Source organism: Trichomycterus rosablanca, chromosome 23 (assembly GCF_030014385.1).
Source record: "Trichomycterus rosablanca isolate fTriRos1 chromosome 23, fTriRos1.hap1, whole genome shotgun sequence".
NCBI classification, from domain to species: domain Eukaryota; kingdom Metazoa; phylum Chordata; class Actinopteri; order Siluriformes; family Trichomycteridae; genus Trichomycterus; species Trichomycterus rosablanca.
The window spans coordinates 4,040,514-4,064,247 of NC_086010.1; the positions used below are offsets into that span (position 1 = coordinate 4,040,514).

The 23,734-nt window shown below is 40.0% G+C and overlaps 1 protein-coding gene across 1 annotated transcript in view; it reads right to left on the bottom strand.

Annotated features, from left to right (window-relative positions):
* thsd7ab (thrombospondin, type I, domain containing 7Ab) overlaps positions 1-23,734 on the bottom strand; it is a 109,613-nt gene that overhangs the window by 33,156 nt on the left and 52,723 nt on the right. The window contains exons 3-8 of the mRNA XM_062985178.1: positions 22,503-22,751; positions 22,227-22,408; positions 15,655-15,810; positions 12,618-12,821; positions 6,809-7,003; positions 1,979-2,222 (exon numbers count right to left, since the gene is read on the bottom strand). Of these exons, the coding sequence (XP_062841248.1) occupies positions 1,979-2,222; positions 6,809-7,003; positions 12,618-12,821; positions 15,655-15,810; positions 22,227-22,408; positions 22,503-22,751 (1,230 nt within the window). The remainder of the gene's footprint in view (positions 1-1,978; positions 2,223-6,808; positions 7,004-12,617; positions 12,822-15,654; positions 15,811-22,226; positions 22,409-22,502; positions 22,752-23,734) is intronic.

The following is a 23,734-nucleotide window of genomic DNA, read 5'->3' on the forward strand; positions in this document are numbered from 1 at the left end:
AATACAGCTGAACCGGAGACAGCGTGAGGCCTGGATAGAGACCGGATCCTATATTTGTAAAAGAGGACTCATCAGAAGAAGAGTTTAAAACTGGGTTTTGAAGGTGACTCCGCTCATGTCTGACTTCAAAGTATTTGGTACTACGGTACAGTTACGGGTTTCATTCTTAGGGTCCGGTAACATCCTCAGTGCTAGACAGGAACAAACATGGCAATTTGTTACACAGCCACACACAGACACACTTATTCAGGTCGGAGGATGACCAAAGTACCTAGAGGAAATGCACACGGTTAAGGTACTGGATTAGTAAGCAGAAGGTTGATGGTTCAAACCCCACCACTGCCAGGTCGTCACTGTTGGGTCCTTGAGCAAGGCCCTTAACCCTCAATTGCTTGGACTGTATACTGTACGTTGCTTTGGATAAAAGAGTCTGCTAAATGCCAAAAATGTAAACATAAGGAACCTTTTACAAACACTAACCAGAGATGAAGACCTAACCCAAAATCTTAGTATGAAGACTGCTGTGCGGTACCTACAGTCAGCTGCACCCCTGTGCCACCCTAGATAGTATACATATTTAATCATTATCATTATATTTTAAACAGGTGCTGTGTATTAAAAACAAACCTTCCTTTGTGGCATCAATTTGGGGAATGCGGTTTACTGTAACCTGACCTCAATCTCAATAAACACCTCTAGGATGAACTGCAATAGTGTTTTCACAGGCCAGACCTTCTCTGCTTGACCTCAAATGCTGAGGTCTGACTAAATAGGCACAAACTTTCCCCTTCAGAGGCTGGGCACCAACTCCATAACGATGCCCATAGTTTTGGAAAAGGATGTCAAACAAGTTTATGGTCAGGAGTCCACATAATTTTGGTCATATTGTGTGTATACAAAAATAATCAGAAAGAAATCAAAAAGGGAAGAACTTTTTAAGCAGGTAGCCAGGAGCTGTGTTTAAAGCAGTGGCACTCACTCTTAACCACACAGAGCCACGGTGGTGGCAGCTTTTCATACCAACCACGCAGGAGCTTCACCTGATTCCATCAATCAGCAAGTTAAAGACCAAAACATGATCAAGCAAGTAAAATCAAGTGTACTTGGTGCCTGGTTTGTATAAAAACCTACAAGCACTTTGGTTCCTCATTGGTAAAAGTCAGTACCAACAAGCGCAAGTGTGATAAATATTAGGAATTAAACCTACAACCTTTGAGGTAATCACTGAGCCTCAGCTGCCCCGACTGCTAAGTGGGTACATTTTAGGTGGTGCTTGTCAAAAGCATGCTGAACGTCTCTCGCAGCAAATAAATTCTATTTAAAAAATTCAGCGCACTTAATTACTGCCATTAACATTAGAGGAAAATGAAGCTGTTTGAAAATGACTGAGTTAATTATCATGTTCGAGTCTGCGTGTTTACGCAGTTTTTCCCTCGTCGCATTTTGCCTGGAGCGCAGAGATAGGGTTTGAGTACAGCCGGCTTTCTCCCTGAAGCAAGTGATGCACACACGCACATGCACACACACACACACACACACACACACACACACACACAAATAAATAAACAAATGCACAGCACTCATTAGCCCGCTCTGTGACTCAGGGACGACTGAAGGATGGGTTTGAGTGGCTTAATGCATTTTCTGTCCTACTAATAAAGTAATTGAGTACTTCACTGCATGGCTAATGTCTTTAGCCGATACTTTTGGCCAGTAGCCGGTATGGTAAGTATTGGGACACCTGACAATGAGCTTGTTTAAAAATCTCATGAAGTTGAAAACCATGAGCCCTTTCCTTAATGACAATAACGACTTCCACTCTTCGGGGAAAGCTGCTGATGAGATTTTAAAGTGTGTTTTTGTGGGAATGTGTGCAAATGCACTAACGTTAGACGAGAAGGCCTGATTCACAATAAACATTTCAATTCTTAGCTTCAATTCTACACTTTTAGATTAAATATTAAACGCAATGACTTGCTTTTTAGGTGGAACCTGGCCAACGTTGACTTTAACACAGATGACTTTACGAGTCTGCATGCCCATGGCACATGACGAATTGCTCCTCCCAGAAGGTGTAGCCCTTGAAGAATTGACCGTGGTGACTGATGTGTTCTCGATGCACTGCCCCCACGGGCTGGTCTGCCAGTGGTAAACAATGCAGGGATGTTCATTACAGCTCCTTATTTCCTGTAGGGTGCTGGCGTTTGGACAACTCGAGCCTCCTGTAAAACACAGATATTAAAGCTGACTTCCGAATGCAGTCAACCACTCACGAGGACAAGAAAACCCCCAAATCAAAAGTCACTAGGCTGTTACCAAGTTAAGACTAGACCAGCAGGTTTATCCCATTAATAATGAGCATATAAAACCAATCTGCTGGTTCTTTTAATGACAGATTCAAAGTGCTTATTAGTAACTTCCATAATGGTCATTCAAGTCTCTCTCTCTACATATAATTTCTATAACTCGGCTGCTTCCGTATTTCATGGGTCACCACAGTGGTCCACATGACTGACTTGGCATAGATTTATGCCAGATGCTCGTCCATTGGGACCAGCACTAAGAGTGCACTGACAAGTCCATGTTCCAAAGACTACACTGTTAGGCCACCCCATCCCTCAGACACGGCCAATAAAATCTGTGGCCAGCAAACAGCACGGCTGAGAATCGAACCCTGGATCTCAGAGGTAGTGTACTAGTGTGACTTATTGCTGCACCACCTGAGCACCTCAGAAGGCCATATATATTGGACTTTAATTAGAACAATAAATAATCAGAAAAGCCCTTGCTTTGGCTTCCTACAGTAATGACTGTTCTGAAAAAGCCAATTTATTGGTACTTGTAATAATTGCAGACCTGATGAGCCCATCCTTAATTCCTTAAAACCAATTAAAAGGGCCAATAAAGTGCTTCCTTTAATATTCACTGTTGAGAAGAGGCCATACGTTAGTTTATACAATAATGGCAGTTAAAAGGGACCATCAGTGGTTCACTCTACTCAGTAATGACTATTACGGGTTTCCCATTTGCTTTATTCAGAAGAATAACGTATCCATCAGTTCCCAATGGTTTCCACACTAATAACTTTAGAACAACAATTTATTTATTTATATTTTTGACTGACTGCTCAAAAATGCCCTTAAGTGTGAACATGTAAGTGAATAAGAAAGTCTCTATCCTGCCATGTCATGGATTGGCACCCAGTACTTTTAACAACCACAGTCTTGAACAAACATATCTGTCTGGGTCATCCTTTCTCTATTGTTCTGTAATCTGCAAGGTTCCAAACATCACAATTCAGACTAGATTAATATAAATAAGAATAAAAAACAAAGATAAAGTAGCCTTGTTACCAGTCTCACTACAACAATTAAGAACCCTCTCAGACAAGAGACGTGTCCTGACTTCTCTCTAAATGGATGGAGAAGAAGCACTCAACAACACTTCATGCAGCTCTATCAGTCCTCAGCAGTGGCAGTTATGCAGTGCAGTGAATAGAAGTGAGTGTATGTCAGCGTTCCTGACATGATTGCTGACATCTCCAGCTCCCTGAGCACAGAGAATGGAAACCTGTCCATCTGAAAAAGGAAATCTGCTCTGTAACGAGGCAGAAGCACACCCACAAAGAAAAAAAAACTGAAAAGAAAAGAAAATAGACCTGTGCTTTGGCCTCAAGAGAGGCTTTGTGTAAGAAAACCGCAGAAGCAAAAATACTGTAGTGAAAAGAAATGTTTTACTGTTCTGTCATTTTTTACTAGTGTGGCAACTAGGGTGAGACTATTCCTTATACTAACGAATAATAATAGGATACATACAGTTCTATAGGGTTCTCACATAAGGCACAGTGGTAATTACAAACCTTACCCCAGATGCTTATACTGTATTATATTTATACAAAAGCAATGTGGTAGATCATTGGGTTTATACATGAGGGGACAGTAAAGCAATGTAAAATCAATAACGCTGCCATATTAACCTGCAGTTATACAGCTGGGAACAGAAAACAACATCTGATAACCTCCTGGACTGACCTGGATTTCTGTATGAATGTGTATTAAAGTCATAATGGACAAATCCATCCTGTCCAAAACAGTTTTACGTTTACTTTCAGTAACATTAATCATATTAATACAGTAATAAAATTATTTAAACCTGTAGAAGAATAAGTAGAAACGCCTTTATTTGTCATATATACAGATACACGTGCATAGTACAATTAAATAAATTTTCCACATATTCCAGTTCGTTTAGAAGCTGGGGTCAGACCGCAGGGTCAGCCAATGTATGACGCCCCTGGAGCAGACAGGGTTAAGGTCACTGCTCAAGAGCCCAACACTGGCTGCATAAAAGAGCCTGGATTTGAACTGACAATCTTCCGATTGATAGCCCAAAGCTCTACCCACTAGGCTACCACTGTCCTTGTATTAAGAAAGTGGATTTTTGCTCAGCTTTTTCCCTCTGTGTATCATAATTAATGTAGCAGCCAAGAACAAAGTACAAAGCCATCTACAAAACAAAGTAAGGCAGTAGTAGCTTATGCCAAGTTCTCACTACATGACTTTCAAGTTGTTCAGATCGCTGTACAGTTCACACTACACAACTGGATCTCTTGTACTTGGGAGTTCGGTAAAAGGGGGTTTCACACTACACCATCTACCATCAGGAAGAATCGCAGATGAGTCTGTCTGGTCTCCCAAACTACATTTTGTCACGAAAATGCACATCAACAATATGTGAGCGATCAAAGTTGTTTGTGCGCTGATGTGCAGCGTAAAATCAAAGAGGAAAAATAAATGAATCTGAGTGGATTTGGCTACACAAACAGCATGGATCGTTCTGCAGTGAGTTGGAGGTTAATAAATATTTATTGCAATGCAACGTTAGTGTTATGTTTTGTCGAGAACGATAAGGTCAGAAATTCTGTAAAACGCGTGTGTGCCGATGTATTCTGATAGAAACTATATTATGCCCCTGTCCCACGTTTTACAACTCCTCTCCTGTCAGTCGCCCGACTGATATACAGATATTTAGCATGCTAGATATCTCTCTTCAGTCGGCGAGCTGCTCAGCGAGGGCAAAATTAGGGCAAAAATCGTGTAATGTGAACTAGGCATTAGCGTTTAAGGTACTGTGGTAGTAATCAGAACGTTGCTGGTTCAGCCCCCCAACCACTGCCAAGTTCCCACTGTTGGGTCCCTAAACAAGGCACTTAATTGTTAATCACTTTGGGTAAAATAATCTGTTAAATGCAGCAAATGTAAATAAAGTAAATAAAGTAAATCTAGTACAATAAAATATAGAGAGAGATTTGCATAAGCGTTTACACCCTATTTATCACCTTATTTATCACTTCTCTCGCATACCAAACCCTAGAGAATGTCCTGAAGCAAAATCTGCCCTATTTATATAAAACGTTCCTTTTTAGTTTGTTAAAGCTGCTGCTAAAACTGTTTCTGTTTGGCTGGAATTCATGCTTTTTACTTCTTTTATTAACAGCACAGAAGGCACGGTGTGTTTTCTTTTATTATTACATACCTTTGCAATAAAACGTATGCTAAGTTTGCAAACCATCTTGGATGCTGTTAATTAACTCTATATCTAAAAGCTCTGCATCCAGTCAGAACTGAACATACTGACGATCATGTGTTGACCAGACTCCACGCTTTACAGCATCTCCGAGTTTTTTATGTGTTTGCAGTACAAGTTTCAGCTCTGCGTCTTTCTTCCTTAAATACACTCAGAAGGACATTCATAATGCATAAAGGGCTTTCTGTGTGATTGCATGATTGCATGGTGCGTTTAGTACTAGTCGTGTTCATTAGAAAGAAGGGCAGATGTTTACTGAGCGGGACAGAAAGACAGAATATATTTTCCCCTGTACAAAAAGACGAAGGTCTTCTGTATGGGGAATCATTCAAGGGCACTTTATCGTAAATTGTTTCTCAAAACAAACCCATTCAAGCAAACGACCATCGCTGAAGTCGTGGCACGCTAAATTACAGTGCACTTTTACTTAAGGCTGTGATGGGTTTCTAGGGGTTTTCTAATGGACACAAAAACCATACATACTGTCAATTTGCACTTCTAAACATACATTATCTAGAAATGTCCGAGGCACAAACTTGATAAGGGCTCTTGTGTATGTCATAACAGACCAGCATAATAACACAATAACAATTTGCAGGCTCTAAAATGGTTTGCATCTTCAAAATGAGTTGTTTTTCATTTAATAAAGATGTTAATTGCACTCTGCTTGAGATGCAGAGTTCAAAGCTGCTGCCAAACTGTTAATATGATCAACCAGAAAGCCAAAAAACTAAATAAAAAAAAATGTTTTTTATTATCTGGGTGAAAATGACTTCTGTTTTTAGCAGCCTTTAATAAGCAGCACAACAGAAATACTATCTGCCAAGCAACCATGTCATCTCCTGGAAAAGCTTAATATTGTGCAATATGGCCAAAAGAATCAGCCACACTCGTTGCTAACAGGTCTATAAAATCAGTTATTTAAAATAAATCATATGCTTTTGTTTTAATGTGCAATATGGGCAACAGAATCAGCCACATGTATTGCTAACAGGTCTATAAAATCAATTAAAGAAAATAAATCATACGCTTTTGTGACAACAGTTTGGTTTGGTGAAGGCACAGAGCAAAGATGAAATCATATAATCTATTTATCTAACTGATTTTATACACCTGTTAACTGTTCCAAATAATTAAAGGCAGAAGGGTCCACATACTTTTGGTCATTTACTGTACAAAGCCATTAGCAAGGTCTGTTGTATGCCAATATACTCCAGGTTACCTTCTCCAGCATTGAAGGCCAGGATGGCTCTCGTCCTCGTCTGTTTGCCCTCGGCTGTTTTGCTGGAGCAGGTCTGGGAACAGGTGGACCAGGATGTCCAGGGGCTGAGGACACAGTCTTTAGGACATGGGACAACACAGGGAACAGGACCAGGGGCGACTGTCTCATCACACAGCTCCCTATTCACATCAGTACCTGAAAATAGCAGCACAGGATTAGTTAGCACTAGTTAGATTATTAAACATAGTATTGCATGAATCTTTCAGAGTATTAATACTAATATTAATATTAAATTTTATTAATAAACTTGCAAAACCAGACTGAATTCCCAAATTACACAAAAGTGTAGCTAATATGCTAAGTCAGTCCTAAATTGCTAACTGAACCACAATAATTGATTATTTCCTATTAAAATCTCCCAGTCTCCGTACTGGGATCTTTTATTTCTTCTTGGTTGTACCTAAACCCTCAGGGAAAATTAAGCAGGCTGGCCAATGACATTTGCAGTGCTTTGGTGGAGGTCACTCTACCATTTTAATTTTCATTCTTGATGATAACATAATAATTCATAGCCATAGAGTCCATGAGAACTTAACTGATTTTGGTTTATTGGTAAAAAGGTGGCAGTCGTGTTTAAAAGTGGGGTGAACTGTAAGCTAATGTGTACAGAATAGGGAAGTTTGTGCAGTCACAGAAGATCCCGTGTTACTTCAGCAAGGTCACCAAGACCGGAGACTGCAGGTCCTAAAACAAAATGAGCAGATTGTACAAACAACCCACACACTACTAAATATATTGCACGGTACAATACGGTGTGAAATCACTTTGCTCCTCAAGACACACTAAAACCAAGGTGATTTTGTGCAGAGCATCCTGCATCTCTATGAGTAGGTGTGAATTAAATTCTTAATCAGGGTCTAAAATAGAGAAAGGTGTAGAGTAGAAGCTCCCATGGGCCTCAAAAAACACGTATTGTTCACGGCATCTACATCTTACACCTTCGGTTTCTATTTATACTTGACACATTTAAATGCACCGTTTAAATGTCTAACTTTTACATTTATGTTATTATTCATGAAGCATTAAAATGTCATACCAGGAGTGCGTTATTGTGTGAAGCTAGTTGGTTGATATCTCAGGAGACTCGATAATAATTCTTATTTACAGCTGACATTTAAAAAAAAGATACTCACATGTACACCATGAGTTTATGGGCATCCTATTGCAATCTCAAATCTCAATCTCATTAATATAGTGCCCCCCTTTCCATTTGCAGCTATAACAGCCTCCACTCTCCTGGATTCCTAAAGCAGCACTCCTATTTATCCAGGCTTGGGACCAGCACTAATATGTGCCCTCTCAATGGCTAAATTGAGGTAACGTCATGAGTCCTCTGTGTTTGTGATTTGTGAGCCCAGTCTAGGATTTATTACCCGCTAAGGAACTGCTCTTACCCAGCAGTGTGGCTCTAACCAATACGCCAGACAAGCTCATTGTTGATTTTGTCAAGCATTTCAGTTCTCATTTTAAACAGAAAGTAAAGTCCACCGTATAAATAGAAAACACCAATAACGTTATTTTTATAAATAAGACATTGATTGAAAATTTTTGTGTGGTAGTCTGCGCCCATGCTCCAGAAATGCCTTTTTGCCAATAATGTGGCATCCAAAAACAACAAGCGGATCGATTTTCATTAACGCTCAGCAGGGAAACAATCCAACAGCAAATGAAAATGGCATTACTTGTTGTGGAAGGTACTGCAAAAGTGTGGGGTACCAGGGACGCTGTGTAAGTTAACTGCACATTATCCCCCATAAGTAGAAGTCAATAAAGGTGGATTTTGAACTGGTCTTGTCTCCAACTGTTTGTGATATTCATTGTCAGGATATTAAGGTGCAGTCAATGCACTGAGTTCTTTGTGTCAAACTCTTTGCAAGTGGTACAAAAGCCAACATCTGTATGGAATCAAAAAAGGGTCATAAAGATTTTGAGTTTGTAAAACAAAAGTCACAAATGTACTGAAACTTGTAAATGCATTTAAACAACTACATGCACGAAAAATCCTAATCCACAAATGAACTGGAATGTGCAAACATGAAACAAAAATTAATATTAATAATAATTCAAATGTACAAATGTGAAAAAAATATTTTAAATATATATAAATATATATTTTTTAATTTGTAAAAAATATTAGCATTTGTAAATCCGATCTTGTGAATGTGTGGAGTTAAAATCCTCTCATTCACCTTCTCTGCTGCAGTTGCGAAACTCTTGCTGCAGTTGCGAATTTTGACCCTGTTTTGACGCCTAATTGATGGACCAATAGGAAAGCTTTAAGCTGGACCAATCAGATTGCGAGGTTTGTTTAACTAATCAGAACACTGATTTGTTGCTGTCACTCAATTTCGGCACGCTGTTGGAACACGCCTCCACAGGAGTCAAACTGACAATATAAATAAAAGCACTACACAGAGCCTGCCTGTTATATTTTTAAAACGAACTTTCTGCAAAAGAAACATGAGCTAGCATTGTTCCTTACCTGACTCTCCATTGTACCTCTGGTTGGAAGCTCCATGACTGAGATTGGGAGGCGTGTTCCAACAGCGTGCCGAAATTGAGTGACAGCAACAAATCAGTGTTCTGATTAGTTAAACAAACCTCGCAATCTGATTGGTCCAGCTTAAAGCTTTCCTATTGGTCCATCAATTAGGCGTCAAAACAGGGTCAAAATTCGCAACTGCAGCAAGAGTTTCGCAACTGCAGCAGAGAAGGTGAATGAGAGGATTTTAACTCCACACATTCACAAGATCGGATTTACAAATGCTAATATTTTTTACAAATTAAAAAATATATATTTATATATATTTAAAATATTTTTTTCACATTTGTACATTTGAATTATTATTAATATTAATTTCTGTTTCATGTTTGCACATTCCAGTTCATTTGTGGATTAGGATTTTTCGTGCATGTAGTTGTTTAAATGCATTTACAAGTTTCAGTACATTTGTGACTTTTGTTTTACAAACTCAAAATCTTTATGACCCTTTTTTGATTCCATACATCTGTCATGGTATAGGGGTGCATCAGTGCCCACAGCATTGGTGACTTGCACATATTTAAAGGTAACATTGTTGCAGAGTTGTATATTGGGATTTTAGAGAGGTGTATGCAGCCATCAAGGCAACGGTAATTTCAGCAAGACAATGCCAGGAGTTCATTTGCAAAAGCTACAACAGCGTGGCTTCATAGACACGTCTTCGTCTGCCAGACCTGCCTCCTATTGAAAATGTCTGGCAGATCATAAAGAGGAGAATCAGACTATGGCAACAACAGACTAAAAATTCCAAACTACAACAATTAGTGTCCCCAGTTCCCAAAATAATAAAAAAGTGTAATTAATATGAAAGGTGATATGACCCTGTAGTAAGCATGTCTCCGTCCCAACCTTTTTTTTTATTGTGTTAGAGGCATACATTTCTAAAATTGTTATATTTAATGTGCTGCATTGGTGTGAAAGATCTGTAGCTCTGTTTTTAATTTAAATTAATAAATATAAATGAATTTAAATTTTTATCCAACACCATTAATCAAACAGTAACATATCTGTCAGTCACTGGTTAATAAATGAATCATTAACATCTGCACTAGCAGGTCAGGAACATTTTAATAGTGCCCAAGGGTTTCAAGTCTCCTGAGAAGTGTCCAATTTTAGGCAGTGTGTTTAGAGCCTGTCTGTGTGTGTAAGAGGAGAACGAGTTCACCTTCATACATTTTCAGTCTAACCCAGATATGAGTGAAGCAGTTCCACTGGGGGAAACTCAAAATACCGGAAATGCACTAGTAGTAACAACAAACATTTTTCTCTTTTAAAAAAAATCCTCTTAATGCCAAACTATTGATCAATTTCAGTAACAGATAATTAGTCCATACAGGGCTGGACTGGGATCAAAACTCAGTCCGAGACTTTCTTACCAAAATCAATTCCTTTCATCAACCTGACATTGTTATCATGTATAACTCACACACTAATTAGTAAACAGACCTTTACACAAACAAAGTGATCAATCTCTAATAAGGCAGATATGGATTATAAACTGGGAACAATAAATGTCGGTCCTTATTAACCTAAATCTGCTCTATAATCCGATAGCACACCAGAGATTCTGAGCTCCCGGGTTCGAATCTCGGCTCTGCTACCGGTTGGCTGGGTGCCCTCTAGCAGGTACAATTGGCTAATGCCTGCAGCAGACAAAATTGGCTTCCAGTCTGATGTGTGAGAAAGACCAGAGTATTTATTTATTAGGAATTTAACATCATGTTTTACATTTTGGTTACATTCATGACAGGAACGGACGGTAGTTACTCATTACACAAGGTTCATCAGTTCACAAGGTTATATCAAACACAGTCATGGACAATTTAGTGTCTCTAATTCACCTCACTTGCATGTCTTTGGACTGTGGAAGGAAACCGAAGCTCCCGGAGGAAACCCACGTGAACACGGGGAGAACATGCAAACTCCACACAGAACGGACCCGGACCGCTCCACCTGGGGATCGAACCCAGGACCTTCTTGCTGTGAGGCGACAGTGCTACCCACTTAGCCACCGTGCCGCCCAAGAAAAACCAGAATAAGGGGTGGAGTTATCGACGCTGTGTAAGGACCTTGGATGTCCAGGGCCCCTGTACACATGGCTGGATTACTGACCGGGCCAGTGGGGCCAGCGCCCAGGGGCCCTTGAGGTCAGGGGGCCCCGGGGGGGCCCTGGCCCAAAACATTTTGCGATGCCTATCAACATTTATGATACAATATATTTTTATTTCCGAGGGCCCTCCATTTTAAGGATCCTCTGACTATTAGGGACTTTGACCCCAGGGCCTCTTGGGGGCCCTAACGGAAAGGACAAGTTTCGGATAGAAACTTTCAATGTTGTCATTGACAAACTTGTGTCCTGTCTCAACCACCGTTTGAATGCATACACACATTTAACTGAGCTATTTGATGTTCTTTTCATGCCTGACAATATGTCCAACAGTGAGCTCACTTTAAAGGCTAACTCACTCGCTGCAACTCTTTGCCCAGGGGCCCAGACTATCCTTAATCCGTCCTTGCCTGTACAGAAAGTGGAGGAGCACAGAAATCGGGGCGTGGCTCTCCGTACACGGAGCCGATCTCACACGCAAAGTAGGGGAGAATAAGAAGGGATCGGTGGACTGTGCATGTCAGAGGGAGTGTGTGTCAGGCAAATATACACCCTCCTTGGATGCCGTTGGGGTCCCCAGCAGCGGACTGGTTATTCTACATTGGAAGAAAAGGGAGTGAAATGCATAAAAAGATAATAATAAAAAAGAAAATATGTATAAGATTCAAGCTTTCACTGCTTTTAATACACATACACAAAAAACAGAGCAAAGTTTTAAAATCTGGAGGTAATGCTTCATTAAATATGCAATACATAATTTATAAGGTTGCTGTTTGGGTGCATGTCAAGTGAAATAAAGTTCAGAACCTTTTATATCAGCTAAAGTAAAAAAAAATATTATTAATGCTAATACTGATTTGATTAATTAATCAAGTGAACCACACTGAGTCCAGAACAGTGTAATCTGTAATTAAAAGAACAAAACTATGATATCATTAAACATTTACACATTCCGGATGTAAGAGCTTACAATCAGAGACCTGGTCGGCTTGTTAAAGCCAGAAATCTCACAGACCGACTGATCGTCTGAGCATTCTTCATGTGCTTTCTTACTCTGATTCAAAATAAATAGTCTGTGGAACCTTATTTTTATGTCTCACCTTCACTGTTGACACAGCGGACTTGAGGAAGCTGAGTTCCTGGCCCACAGTCCATGTCCTCATCAGGGACACATTCCTCCAGACCAATCAGCTGCCAGCTAAAACAGCTGGGCTCGTCACAGGGCACAGCCTCCACAAGGTGGGCACAGCTGCCCTCACCTCCGGTCGGGTAATTCACAATCTTTCGCCTTCGGAATTTGAAGCCTAAAATAAATGAACATGGAGAATGATTTCTGTGGCAGATGATTTAAACCAAACCAAGGCAACCTTCAAGTAATGCAGAATGTACAGACTGACTGAGATGTAGAACAGTTGATAAAAGAAGCAAACGCAAAAGCAGACAATCAGCAGAGACGCCTTTGTTTTCTCTTTTGCTACCTTAATTAAGTACTGAAGCAGGACAAGACTGAAGAGGCGACTGTTAGCCTGCACCCGTGCTCAGCCAGTAAATAAATGAATAGGAAAAATGGATATTTCCTAATTGGGATAATGAAGGAAAGTGTTAAAAATGAAGGAAATTGCATAATGTAATACACCGACCAGGCATAACATTATACACTATGGGAAGAAGGCAAGCCGGTGGAGGCAGCGTGATACTTTGGGCAATGTTCTGCTGGGAAACCTTGTGTCCTGACATCCATGTGGATGTTATTTTGACACGTACCACCTACCTAAGCATTGTTGCACACCATGTACACCCTTTCCCTGATGGCTGTGGCCTCTTTCAGCAGGATGATGTGCCCTGCCACAAAGCAGTGGTTTGGGATGGTTTGTGGAGCACAACAACGAGTTTGAGGTGTTGACTTGGCCTCCAAATTCCCCAGATCTGAATCCTGTCTAGCATCTGTGGGATGTGCTGGACAAACAAGTCCGATCCATGGAGGCCCCACCTCACAACTTACTGGAGTTAAAGGATTTGATGCTAACATCTTGGTGCCAGATACCACAGCACACCTCTAGGGGTCTAGTGGAGTCCATGCCTCGAAGGGTCAGGGCTGTTTTGGCAGCAAAAGTGGAACCAACACAATATGAGGAATGTTAATGTTATGCCTGATCGGTGTAGGTAAAAGATTTCATCATCAGCATTAATAGACAATAGCTCCTTTATTTCTAAATCAGTCTAATTTGCAGACGTCTCCTGTTTTGTCTGTAGTTAACAAGGTTTCCTTCCTGTTGTCTCTTTTTTTATTTTGGGTTTAAAAGCACCTACCTAAATGTAAATGCATTTTACCCAGTAACAATGATATTTTAGCTTTTGTTTACATTAGTACCCAGTTGTTTGACCATGAGATGCATTTACATTTACATTTTTGGCTTTTAGCAGAGACTTTCATCCAAAGTGACTTACAGTACTGTGACAGTATATTGTCTAAGCAACTGAGAGTTAAGGGCCTTTCTTAAGGGTCTAACAGTTTGCAACCTGGCAGTGGTGGGGCTTAAACCAGTGACCTTTTGATTCCCAGTACAGTACCTTAACCACTAGGCTACAACTGCCCCGACATTACTTTAAATTTACATTAAAACCTCTTTTCAGAAAACTGCGAGTAAAATGTTAAGTTAAAATATGTGTGTAAAAATTTTGTTTATAAAATGTGGATAACCAGCATCTCTCAAAATGAAAGAAATCTGTAATTAGTTTCAGAAAGGAGACTTTTCCAGTCATCGCACTCTTTTCCAATTCCTTGATTTCTTTCTGGCTATTTAGGCTCAGAATCCCTCATTTAAGTAGAAGAGAAAGTCTCCAAATGGACAGTATGAATATAAATGAGATCATTGGCCATCCTTCACACTCATGAGGAAAGTTCACTGAATTTCCATCTAGCTGTTATTCTTTAGCCCTGAGACATTTTCTGACAAGAAACGGAAATCATTAAGCTCGTCTGCAGTAATCATTCTGCACTAATAATTCTAACTTCAGCGGCGAGCAGCACCTTGACGGGACTTTACATTAAATCAATTTTCATGTCAGTCACCTCTCAACAGTTATGTCCATGAATTCTTTAATAGGTTCTTGTAATTGGAAAATGTTTGGAGGTTTTAATCCCTATTACTGAGTCAGGGAGAGACTAATCGGCCTGTTCTTTACTTTATATCAAAGTGACACTGAGTGTTCATCAATCTGCAGAAAGTGGTACAAATAAAGGAAACGTAGTTCTCTAATTAGAACTGTGTCTCCTGCAGAGATCACACCAAAAGCAAAGCACTTAACGTTAGAGAAAGTAAAAGGAACTCGAGTTTAAACTTAAGCTTAACAGAATTGTATTCATGGAAAGACAACACAGGCAGAACCAATTCTTTGCTGAGTGGTACCCAGTGTTTCCATTGTAATTCTGAATAAAGCAGTTTGTGAAATCAAATAGTGAATAAATAAATTAATGAATGAATGAATCAATCAATCATTCAATCAAACAATGGAACAGCATTCTGACCTTGTGTGTTATTAGATTGGGGAAAATAAAGAATGTATTATTATTTATTTATTAGGATTTTAATGTCATGTTTTACACTCTTTGGTTACATTCATGACAGAAATGGTAGTTACTGATTACACAAGTCTTTGGACTGTAGGAGGAAACCGGAGCTCCCGGAGGAAACCCACACAGACACGGGGAGAACATGCAAACTCCACACAGAAAGGACGCGGACCGCCCCACCTGGGGATCAAATGCAAGACCTGCTGGCTGTGAGGTGACAGTGCTACCCACTGAGCCACGTGCCGCCCGAATAAAGAATAAAGAATGAAGATCAAACCACAAGATCTTAAGTAATTAATGCGGAAATTTAGATAAGAAAAATAGAGTAGAGTAGATAAATCTTTTTGATAACTATATGCCTTTAGAACTGTATATTCAGAATTTTGTATATCAAGTTGTAAATCTAAATAAAGACTCATAAATAATAAGCAACAAAAATATCTGCTGTTTTTAATAGCCAATGACATTTATATTGGTTTATGAAATCTGATTCTGACTTTAGATGTATTTAGTGTTGATTTAAACTTATTTTAAAAGTGTAGAAGTGGTGTGTGTGGCTCTACCTTTTTTCACACTTTGGTCATTGCAGTTTTCGAAGGTGCACGGCCCCCAGGCCTCCCACGGTGAGACCTCACACTCCACAGGGCACGAAATATGGCACAGCTGGCTGGTGTTCGGTCTGGGACCAGCACACATCTGACTGTTTACAGGCTGTAATTCTGCATGGAAAACACACACACACACACACACACACACACACACACACACACACACACACACACACAGTATTATATTACAAAATGCACAATGAAAAGAAACATGCTGTGTGACTGAATTTTACAAACCGCTCAGTCAGAAACAGAGCATAACTACTCAAGTATGTCACAATATTAAAGATTAAAGCTGAATGAAGAAAAAACACATCTGAGGAACTTTCTATGAGGACGTTTTTGTAAAGCTTTGATTACTGTGTTTATAATTCTTTCTAATCTGGTAACAATGCATTGGGAGCCAAATATAAACTGAAATAATCCAGAGTAAACCACAAATAAAGAAATAATATAATTAATTTTATATTAATACATTTATTACAATTGTCACTATTAATACCATGTGTCATACTGTAATACTTTTACACCAGTTCTGACCTGTGTATTAATATAAAGCATGTTTAATATACAGTATGTTTCCAGCTGTGACAAACAGATTTAAATCCTGCTTAAGTCATGATCCTGTTAAAGAAATGTATTTATTCTTTTACAACTACAATGAGAAAGTATTAGGAGCTCTGTACGGATCTTATTTATTTGGGTTTTATACACATATTATTTGGGTTTTTTACACATGATTGTGTTATTTATGGCATGATCTGTCATTTTTTCCTTGTTTCTTTTTGTCCATTTATATTTTGTTTTCATTTTTGCTCTTGTGTTTTCTTGGTTGAGGGTTTCTTTAACAGTTCCAGGTATGTGTAGCTGTTGTCTCTCTCTGGTGTATTCGGTGCATTCGATCAGAATATGCTTTATTGTGAGCTGTCTTTGGCATCAGTCACATGTTGGGGGGAAGTCTCCTTTTATTAAGTACTGCTGAGTTGTACGGATCTTATATATTTCCACATATATTTTTTATATTTCATTTCTAAGCAGCTTCAGGTCCCAAGATCAACTATGGAAACATTTTGTTCTGTAAGACTGTAATACAGTGGTCTCTTTGCAAAGGTCAAGTAAAAAAACACAAACTAACACCTCATGCTGAGAAATAAAACCTGCCCAGGTATTCAGATCAAATGTATTTATTTTATTAGGATTTTAACATCATGTTTTACACACTTTGGTTACATTCAGAACAGGTAATCACTGGTTACACAACATTCATCAGTTCAAGTCTTTAATGTTAAACACAGCCAAAGACAATTTTGTATCTTCAATTCACCTCACTTGCACATCTTTGGACTGTGGGAAGTAACCAGAGCTCATGGGGAGAACATGCAAACTCCACACAGAAAGGACCCTGACCGCTCCACCTGGGAATCTAACCCAGGACCTTCTTGATGTGAGGCGACAGTGCTACCCACTGTGCCGCCCTTCAGACGTAATCCAGGAACCATTAAAGAACTGCTATTAATTAGAAGCTACAGGAATGTAAAAGTCTCTGTCTATAGCCAAGTGATTTTTACATTGCTGTGAGCCCAAGTGTTGCGAAAAAGAAGCACCTACTTTAAAATCAGCACCTTAAACATTGACTGAAAGGTGGTTCATTTACAAAGAAAGACAAAAAACCTCTGAATGAGAGATTGAGATATTTGTCAACAATGGTACTACACCTATTTCAAGCACGGTGGTGGTGGTTTTATGCTTTGGGGGTGTTTTGGTGCCAAAGATCTCATGTAAGTGGACAGAAGTAACATAAACTAACACCTCATATCAAAAAAGTGTGTACACATCTAACAGGTTACAATGATTCCCATTTTTCAGACCATATATCCAACATTTTGTGTTTCGTTTTTCAATACTTGTAGTGCTGCATGTGTTGAAATAAAATCTGATTTTGTGCGAGAGGCTAATGTATTATCTTCTTCACCTAACAGGCATGTCTGATCCATCAGAGCTGAAATAATTTTTCTTGGCATTTGTTCCCTCCAGCTCTGACATTGTGCTTGATTCCATGAGACGTTTGTTTTATCTGGGAAGAGTAATAAGTACTGACAAAACAGGTCCCAGGATAAAGAGACGGTGCACGGGACCTCTGGATGTAGTGAAGTATTGTGTCTGTGTAGCCTCACAGTGTTCGAATTTAACACAAAATCTGATTAAATAATAACAGAACTGACGCATGAACCAATAATGTACAAATGGCTTACAGTTTGTATAAATACAGTGATGGCTCCAGTAGCCACCAGCAGAGTTTCAGACTCAGAATAATAGAAACTCTGAGTCCCCCACTATACCATCACAGAAATTTCTCCCCAGTAATACAGTAAACCAATTTTAATATTTATTTACAGGTTTTACATGACATTTTTACTTATCTATTTACGTTGTTCATTTTACTGTTTATGTGCATGTAATATGTCCACTTTTGTGGACCATAGTACTGTTTTGTATATTTTCGCACCCCCTGGACATAAACCCTCGCCTGTTTCGGAGAAAAGCATTTTACGGACGAGTGATTCCCCCTTTTAGTCTGTTAAATCGAGGTTTCACTATAATATCCTGGAACACTGACCAGAATAAGATAGCTTTTAAAGATGAATAAACAAATGACTGAGTAAACATACTGTGTACAATGATATGTCCTGTAAGCATCATGTATAAATAATGATGTATAAATACATTCTTCTTACACCAAATCTGCAAGACTGACAGAGCACATCCTTAAAAAGTCTCAAAATTCCCTATTGTTCAATAATAACATCAAACACCATTAAAATGATGCATGATAATAAGACGTCTGATCTCAGGTGTGCTCCGCTCCTCTGCGCTTGATCCCAAAGGGCTTAAATGACAAAACGCCAGATATATCTCATGGCTTCTCAGAAAAAGGGTGCAGGTAATTGCTTTTCCCCCAGCATGTTCCTTAAATTGGGAATAAAAATGATAATGAGCGAACGGAAGATTGACGGATCAAAGACCGAATTAACACCGCGCTTCGCAGGTTGTACGTGTTTACCAGATGGCCTGCGGACCCTGAGCAGAAGTTTGGGTCGAATCAGACTCTGAGCTGCCGGAATACCCACGTGGATGTCGAACAGGCTCATGAATACACAGACAAAACACTAATCAGGTACAAGATGTTGATGAAGAAACAATGAATGTGAAATCGGTGTAAGAACAAGCTACAGTTTGTAAAGCGTGAGCTGTAACCATTAGTTTTGACTCTGCATTTCCATTACATTTATCAGATGCTTTTACCCTAATTGGCTTATGTGTGAGAGAATCAGAGCGAAGCTCAGAGCTCAGCAGTCGATAGGAAAAGCAGGGTTTTATATAGTTTCTGAACTTGATGATGGGTCCTAAACAACTAATATTTGGTATAAAACAGCACCTCTGACTAACTGTAAAAACGTGAGATGTAACTGATGTGTAATGACATCGGGCTCATACACAGAGTTATGACACACACAAAGGAACACACATGGCTGAAATCCAGGCACCTTGACCAGATAGCAGGAGATGATTGCAGCATCAATAAGGCAGTAAATCCCCCAGCCCTCCCTCCCTCAGACACAGCCAACTGTGCCAGTGACATTACTAAGAATCAAACCCAGGTCTCCCTTTCTTATTATTAATAATGTCATGTGTTTCAGCCACATACAATATTAAAAGATATACAATCAATGACATATAGAAAATAATGCACTTCTACCTTTGATTCAACAGTTTGGGGAAGGCCCTTTTCTATTTCAGCATGACTAATCCCTGTTCATAAAGACATAAACTGATGAGCACAAGGCACACAGTAACACCCTGGATGGGGCAACAGTCCATTGCAGGGCAGACACACACACACACACACACACACTCTCTCCTATAGGGCAATCCAGTGTCTCCACTTAACCTGACTGCATGTTTTTGGACTGTGGGTGGAAACCGGAGCTCCCGGAGGAAACCCACGCAGACACGGGGAGAACACACAGACCGCCCTGCCTGGGGACTGAACCAAGGACCTTGCTATGAGGCGACAGTGCTACCCACCGAGCCACCGTGCTGCCCCTTCCTGATTTCAACTCCACTAAACAACTTTTGTTCGTAAATTAGAACAGTAATTGCAAGTCAGGCCTTTTATTCAACATCAGCCTCATAAAAGCTCTAATTTAGTGCACATGTGCCAACAGAAACAGTCCAAAATTTCTTGGAGGCTTTATAGTTGCAAGAGTGGCCAGCTCTACATTAATGCATATTGTTTTGAAACTGGATATCCAACAAGCTCACTGGCAGGTACCCACATACTTTTGTGTATCTCATCTGAAATCTCATTTCACCCTCATTACATTCATTAAGCAATCTAAATTGTTTATAGCAGGAATGGAACCTTACATTAAATGAGCAAAACTGGCACCATTTTAACACCAGCATGAGTGAAAACCAGTTACGGCCCGACTTGGCTCCATTATTTCAGTCTTATGTTTCAACCTGTTTCTTGAACACAGCCAGAATTCACACAACACAGCATAAACATGCACATTTGCCATCTCTGTCATTTCTCTGCTCACAGTCTGTAGAATTTCCTCAGATAAATTCAGTAACCCTGTGCCATGTTGATTAGGACCCGACTCCTCACAACCTTTTCAACCAAATACCAGCAGCAGCAGAACTCTTTTTAAAGCAACCTGTGCTACAACACTTCCATTCACACCTTAGAATTTCAGAAATCTCAGCTCCAGCATGTGCAAGTGCTGATAGGTTTTATTGTGCAGCTCTGAGCTGGAAAAGCAGGAGAAGCAGAAAAAAGACTGGAGGGGAAGCAGAGGTGGGCTGTAATGCACTTCATTCACTCTAGTACTTTTATTTGAGTAGTACTTAGAATTCGTTTGTCAGGTACATATTAAGAGAACATTTTTATGCCCTGATAACAAAACAGTATCAGTATCTGTGACGATACTGACAATCAAGTATCAGCCAAAAACATCACTAATTAATAGATGTCATTCCTTTATTTCCATGTTGTAACAGTCTTATGCAAAACAATCCCACCACAGTGGAGGCCGAGGCTCTGTTTAGCAAACAATTCTGTTTTATTAGCAAGCATTAAACCAGCAGTATTCCAACCTCACCTGTATATACAATACAAAATTGTAAAATCAACACAGCAGATCTGGTCCATACACCAGTACAGTTTTTATGCCAGATTCCCTTCTTGTTGCAACCCTCTTTCTATTTTCAAGAGGCTTGGGACTGGCACTGAGAGCGCACTGACAAGTGCACCTCCCAATGGCTAGGAAGGTAGGGGGGTTGGGGGTATGGCTAAAAAAGCCTAGCCATTGGGAGTTGTACGTATTGTTTTTAGTTAGTATTTAAGACTAGAGAAATGAACTAACTTTGATTGCATTACGCTACCTCTGTACCGATACTACACTCCACCGCTGACTGAGGAGCACACGCCCCCTCCCACATGTGTGCAGTACTTACTGCATCTTTTCACCTTCACGAGGCAAGTTCATATGCAGATCAGCTTTGTGCACGGAGAGCCACACCCTGATCAGCATTATTCCTCAACTCTGCACAGATGCCATCAATCAGCCAGCAGAGGTCGTAATTGCACCAGTTATGAGGAGTCCGACTTTTCCCACCCTGTGAACAACAGCCAATCGTTGTTCATTCGGATGGCAGAGCTGAGATTCAATATGAAGTATTCTAAATCCCAGCTCTGGTGTGCTAGCGTGTTTTACCGCTGCGCCACCTGAGCGCCCCGGATGCCCTTTCTGACGAAGCCCTCATATTTTTTTCTGGGCTTGGGAGCGGCACTGAGAGTGCACTGACAAGTGCACCTCCCAGTGGCTAGGGAAAAGAGAGGGGGTGGGGGTGAGATGGTATGGCTGAAAAAGCCTAGCCATTGGGAGTCGTACGTATTGTTTTAGATAGTGTTAATAAATCCAGTATTTAAGATAAGAGAAGTGAACTAACTTTTTTTACCTGTTAATACAGAGATGAGATTGTTTTTTTATATGTTCTTTTTTTGTTTGTTTTTAAGAATTAGTGTTACTAGTGAATCCAGTTGACAGTCCTAAATGTAAACTGTATTAATGAAAAGCCCCAGTAATTATTGGCATTCATTTAAAAGCAGAAAAGTGTAAGCATCAGTTAAATCACTTTATCATGTCCATATAATCCAAGCTCAACAAGCAAAAAAGCAATATGGCGGCATAAATCAGAGGGAGAACGGAATCAATGGCATCAGTGTGTCTTAATCAAGCAAGAGGAAGAGTTTCAGTGTATTCCACAGACTGCCCTTAACAGCGATAAATCACAAATAATGGTTCTAACATCCGGCATTACACACAGTTACATTACACTGTATTTCTGTGAGGAACTGAGGAACCGTGCAAGAAATCATAAGATAAAACTCCAATAATAACATTTCCATCAACATTACCCCCCTTTAACTCCTGAGCAGGTAACACGACATGCTGTTGTACCTGGATTGTCCTGGTCGTCTCTCATGTAGGTGACGAGTTCAGCACTTTCCTGAATGCAGTAGACCTCTCTGATCTGCATGCCACCTCCACACAGGCCTGTCTGGTTGGTACGACGTCGGTCCTGCTGGCTGAGCAAGACGTCCACACGACACTCGCCCCACTCTGTTGTCTTCCATGTGTAGCTGATGGGTTCATGTAACAAGACAAAAACTAGGTGATTTATGAATATAAATGCTTAGTTGAAGCACTTTATTCAGTCCAATCAGCTTGACTCACATGGCACAGCGTGGCACGCCCTCTCCCAGCGGTTCACAGGGCTGACTTTCCTCCAGCAGCGGGCACTCGGCTCTTCCACCCACAGGAAGCTGTTGGATCTTTCTGCTCCTGGTCCGAGTGCCTGTAGGACTGTCAGGGTCAGCACACATCTTCGAGCATGGCGTCCACTCTTCCCATTCACCAAGCACGCAATCTTTAGGCATCAGACAGGGCCGGTGCAAGTCTGGGAGATTCCAGTGGGGGCACTGACTACAATAAAACACAAACGAGTGAGTGGTAAATTTCCTTACATAGCTATTAGAGACCTGCCAAAACTAGTATCACACAAGGGGTAATGATACCTGGGGGCCTAACAGTGACAAGTTGGTCAATAGTCTGCAGTACATTAACTGCAAAGCTACTACAGGTTGAGTCGTCACTATAAAAACATCATATACATCATAAAACTCACAATAAAAACTAACAGCTACTCTTAAAAGAAATGAAAAAAAATGGCAACCTGGCAGTGGTGCGGCTTGAACCAGCAATTTTTCAATTACTAGTCCTTTACCTTTACCACTAGGCTACAACTGCCCTAAATGTAAATGTATATAATATAAATATATTAGTCTGGAAAGGATACGCAGTGATTTTAAGTAAAAAAAACTTAAATAAAAGATAAATCTACCCAGTAGGAAATACTGTATGCATTGCAATGTATCCATCATAGAAAAGAACAGTTGCAGAAATCACTCAAATTGTCCTTTACGAGTTGATGTACATTATGAAACGTATTGAACACACCTGTTATATTAAATTATTTTAGATTATTTAAAAAACAAGGGCGCTCGGGTGGTTCAGCGGTCCATTACACTAATGCACTGCTATCAAGATCTGGGTTTAAAATCTCAGCAATGCTATCAGCCAGCCGGGTGTCTACACAGATACGTTTGGCTATGTCTGTGTGGTGGCTGAGGCCCTGCAATGGATTTGCACCCTGTCCGGTATGTTCCTGCTTTGTGCCCACTAAGATCCTGACCTAATGGAGCTGTTAATGAAAATGTAATTAAAGAAATGAAAAACCCAAGTATTACACCAAAGAAACGGGAGAAAAAAACACAACACATTTCAAAAACAAGATTACCCAGCATACATCACCCTTGTGAAAAAGTAATTACCTCTTTAATAATCACTGGTTTCACCACTTAACTGCTACAATTAACTTACTGCAGCTTTCATTTGATAATAGTCCT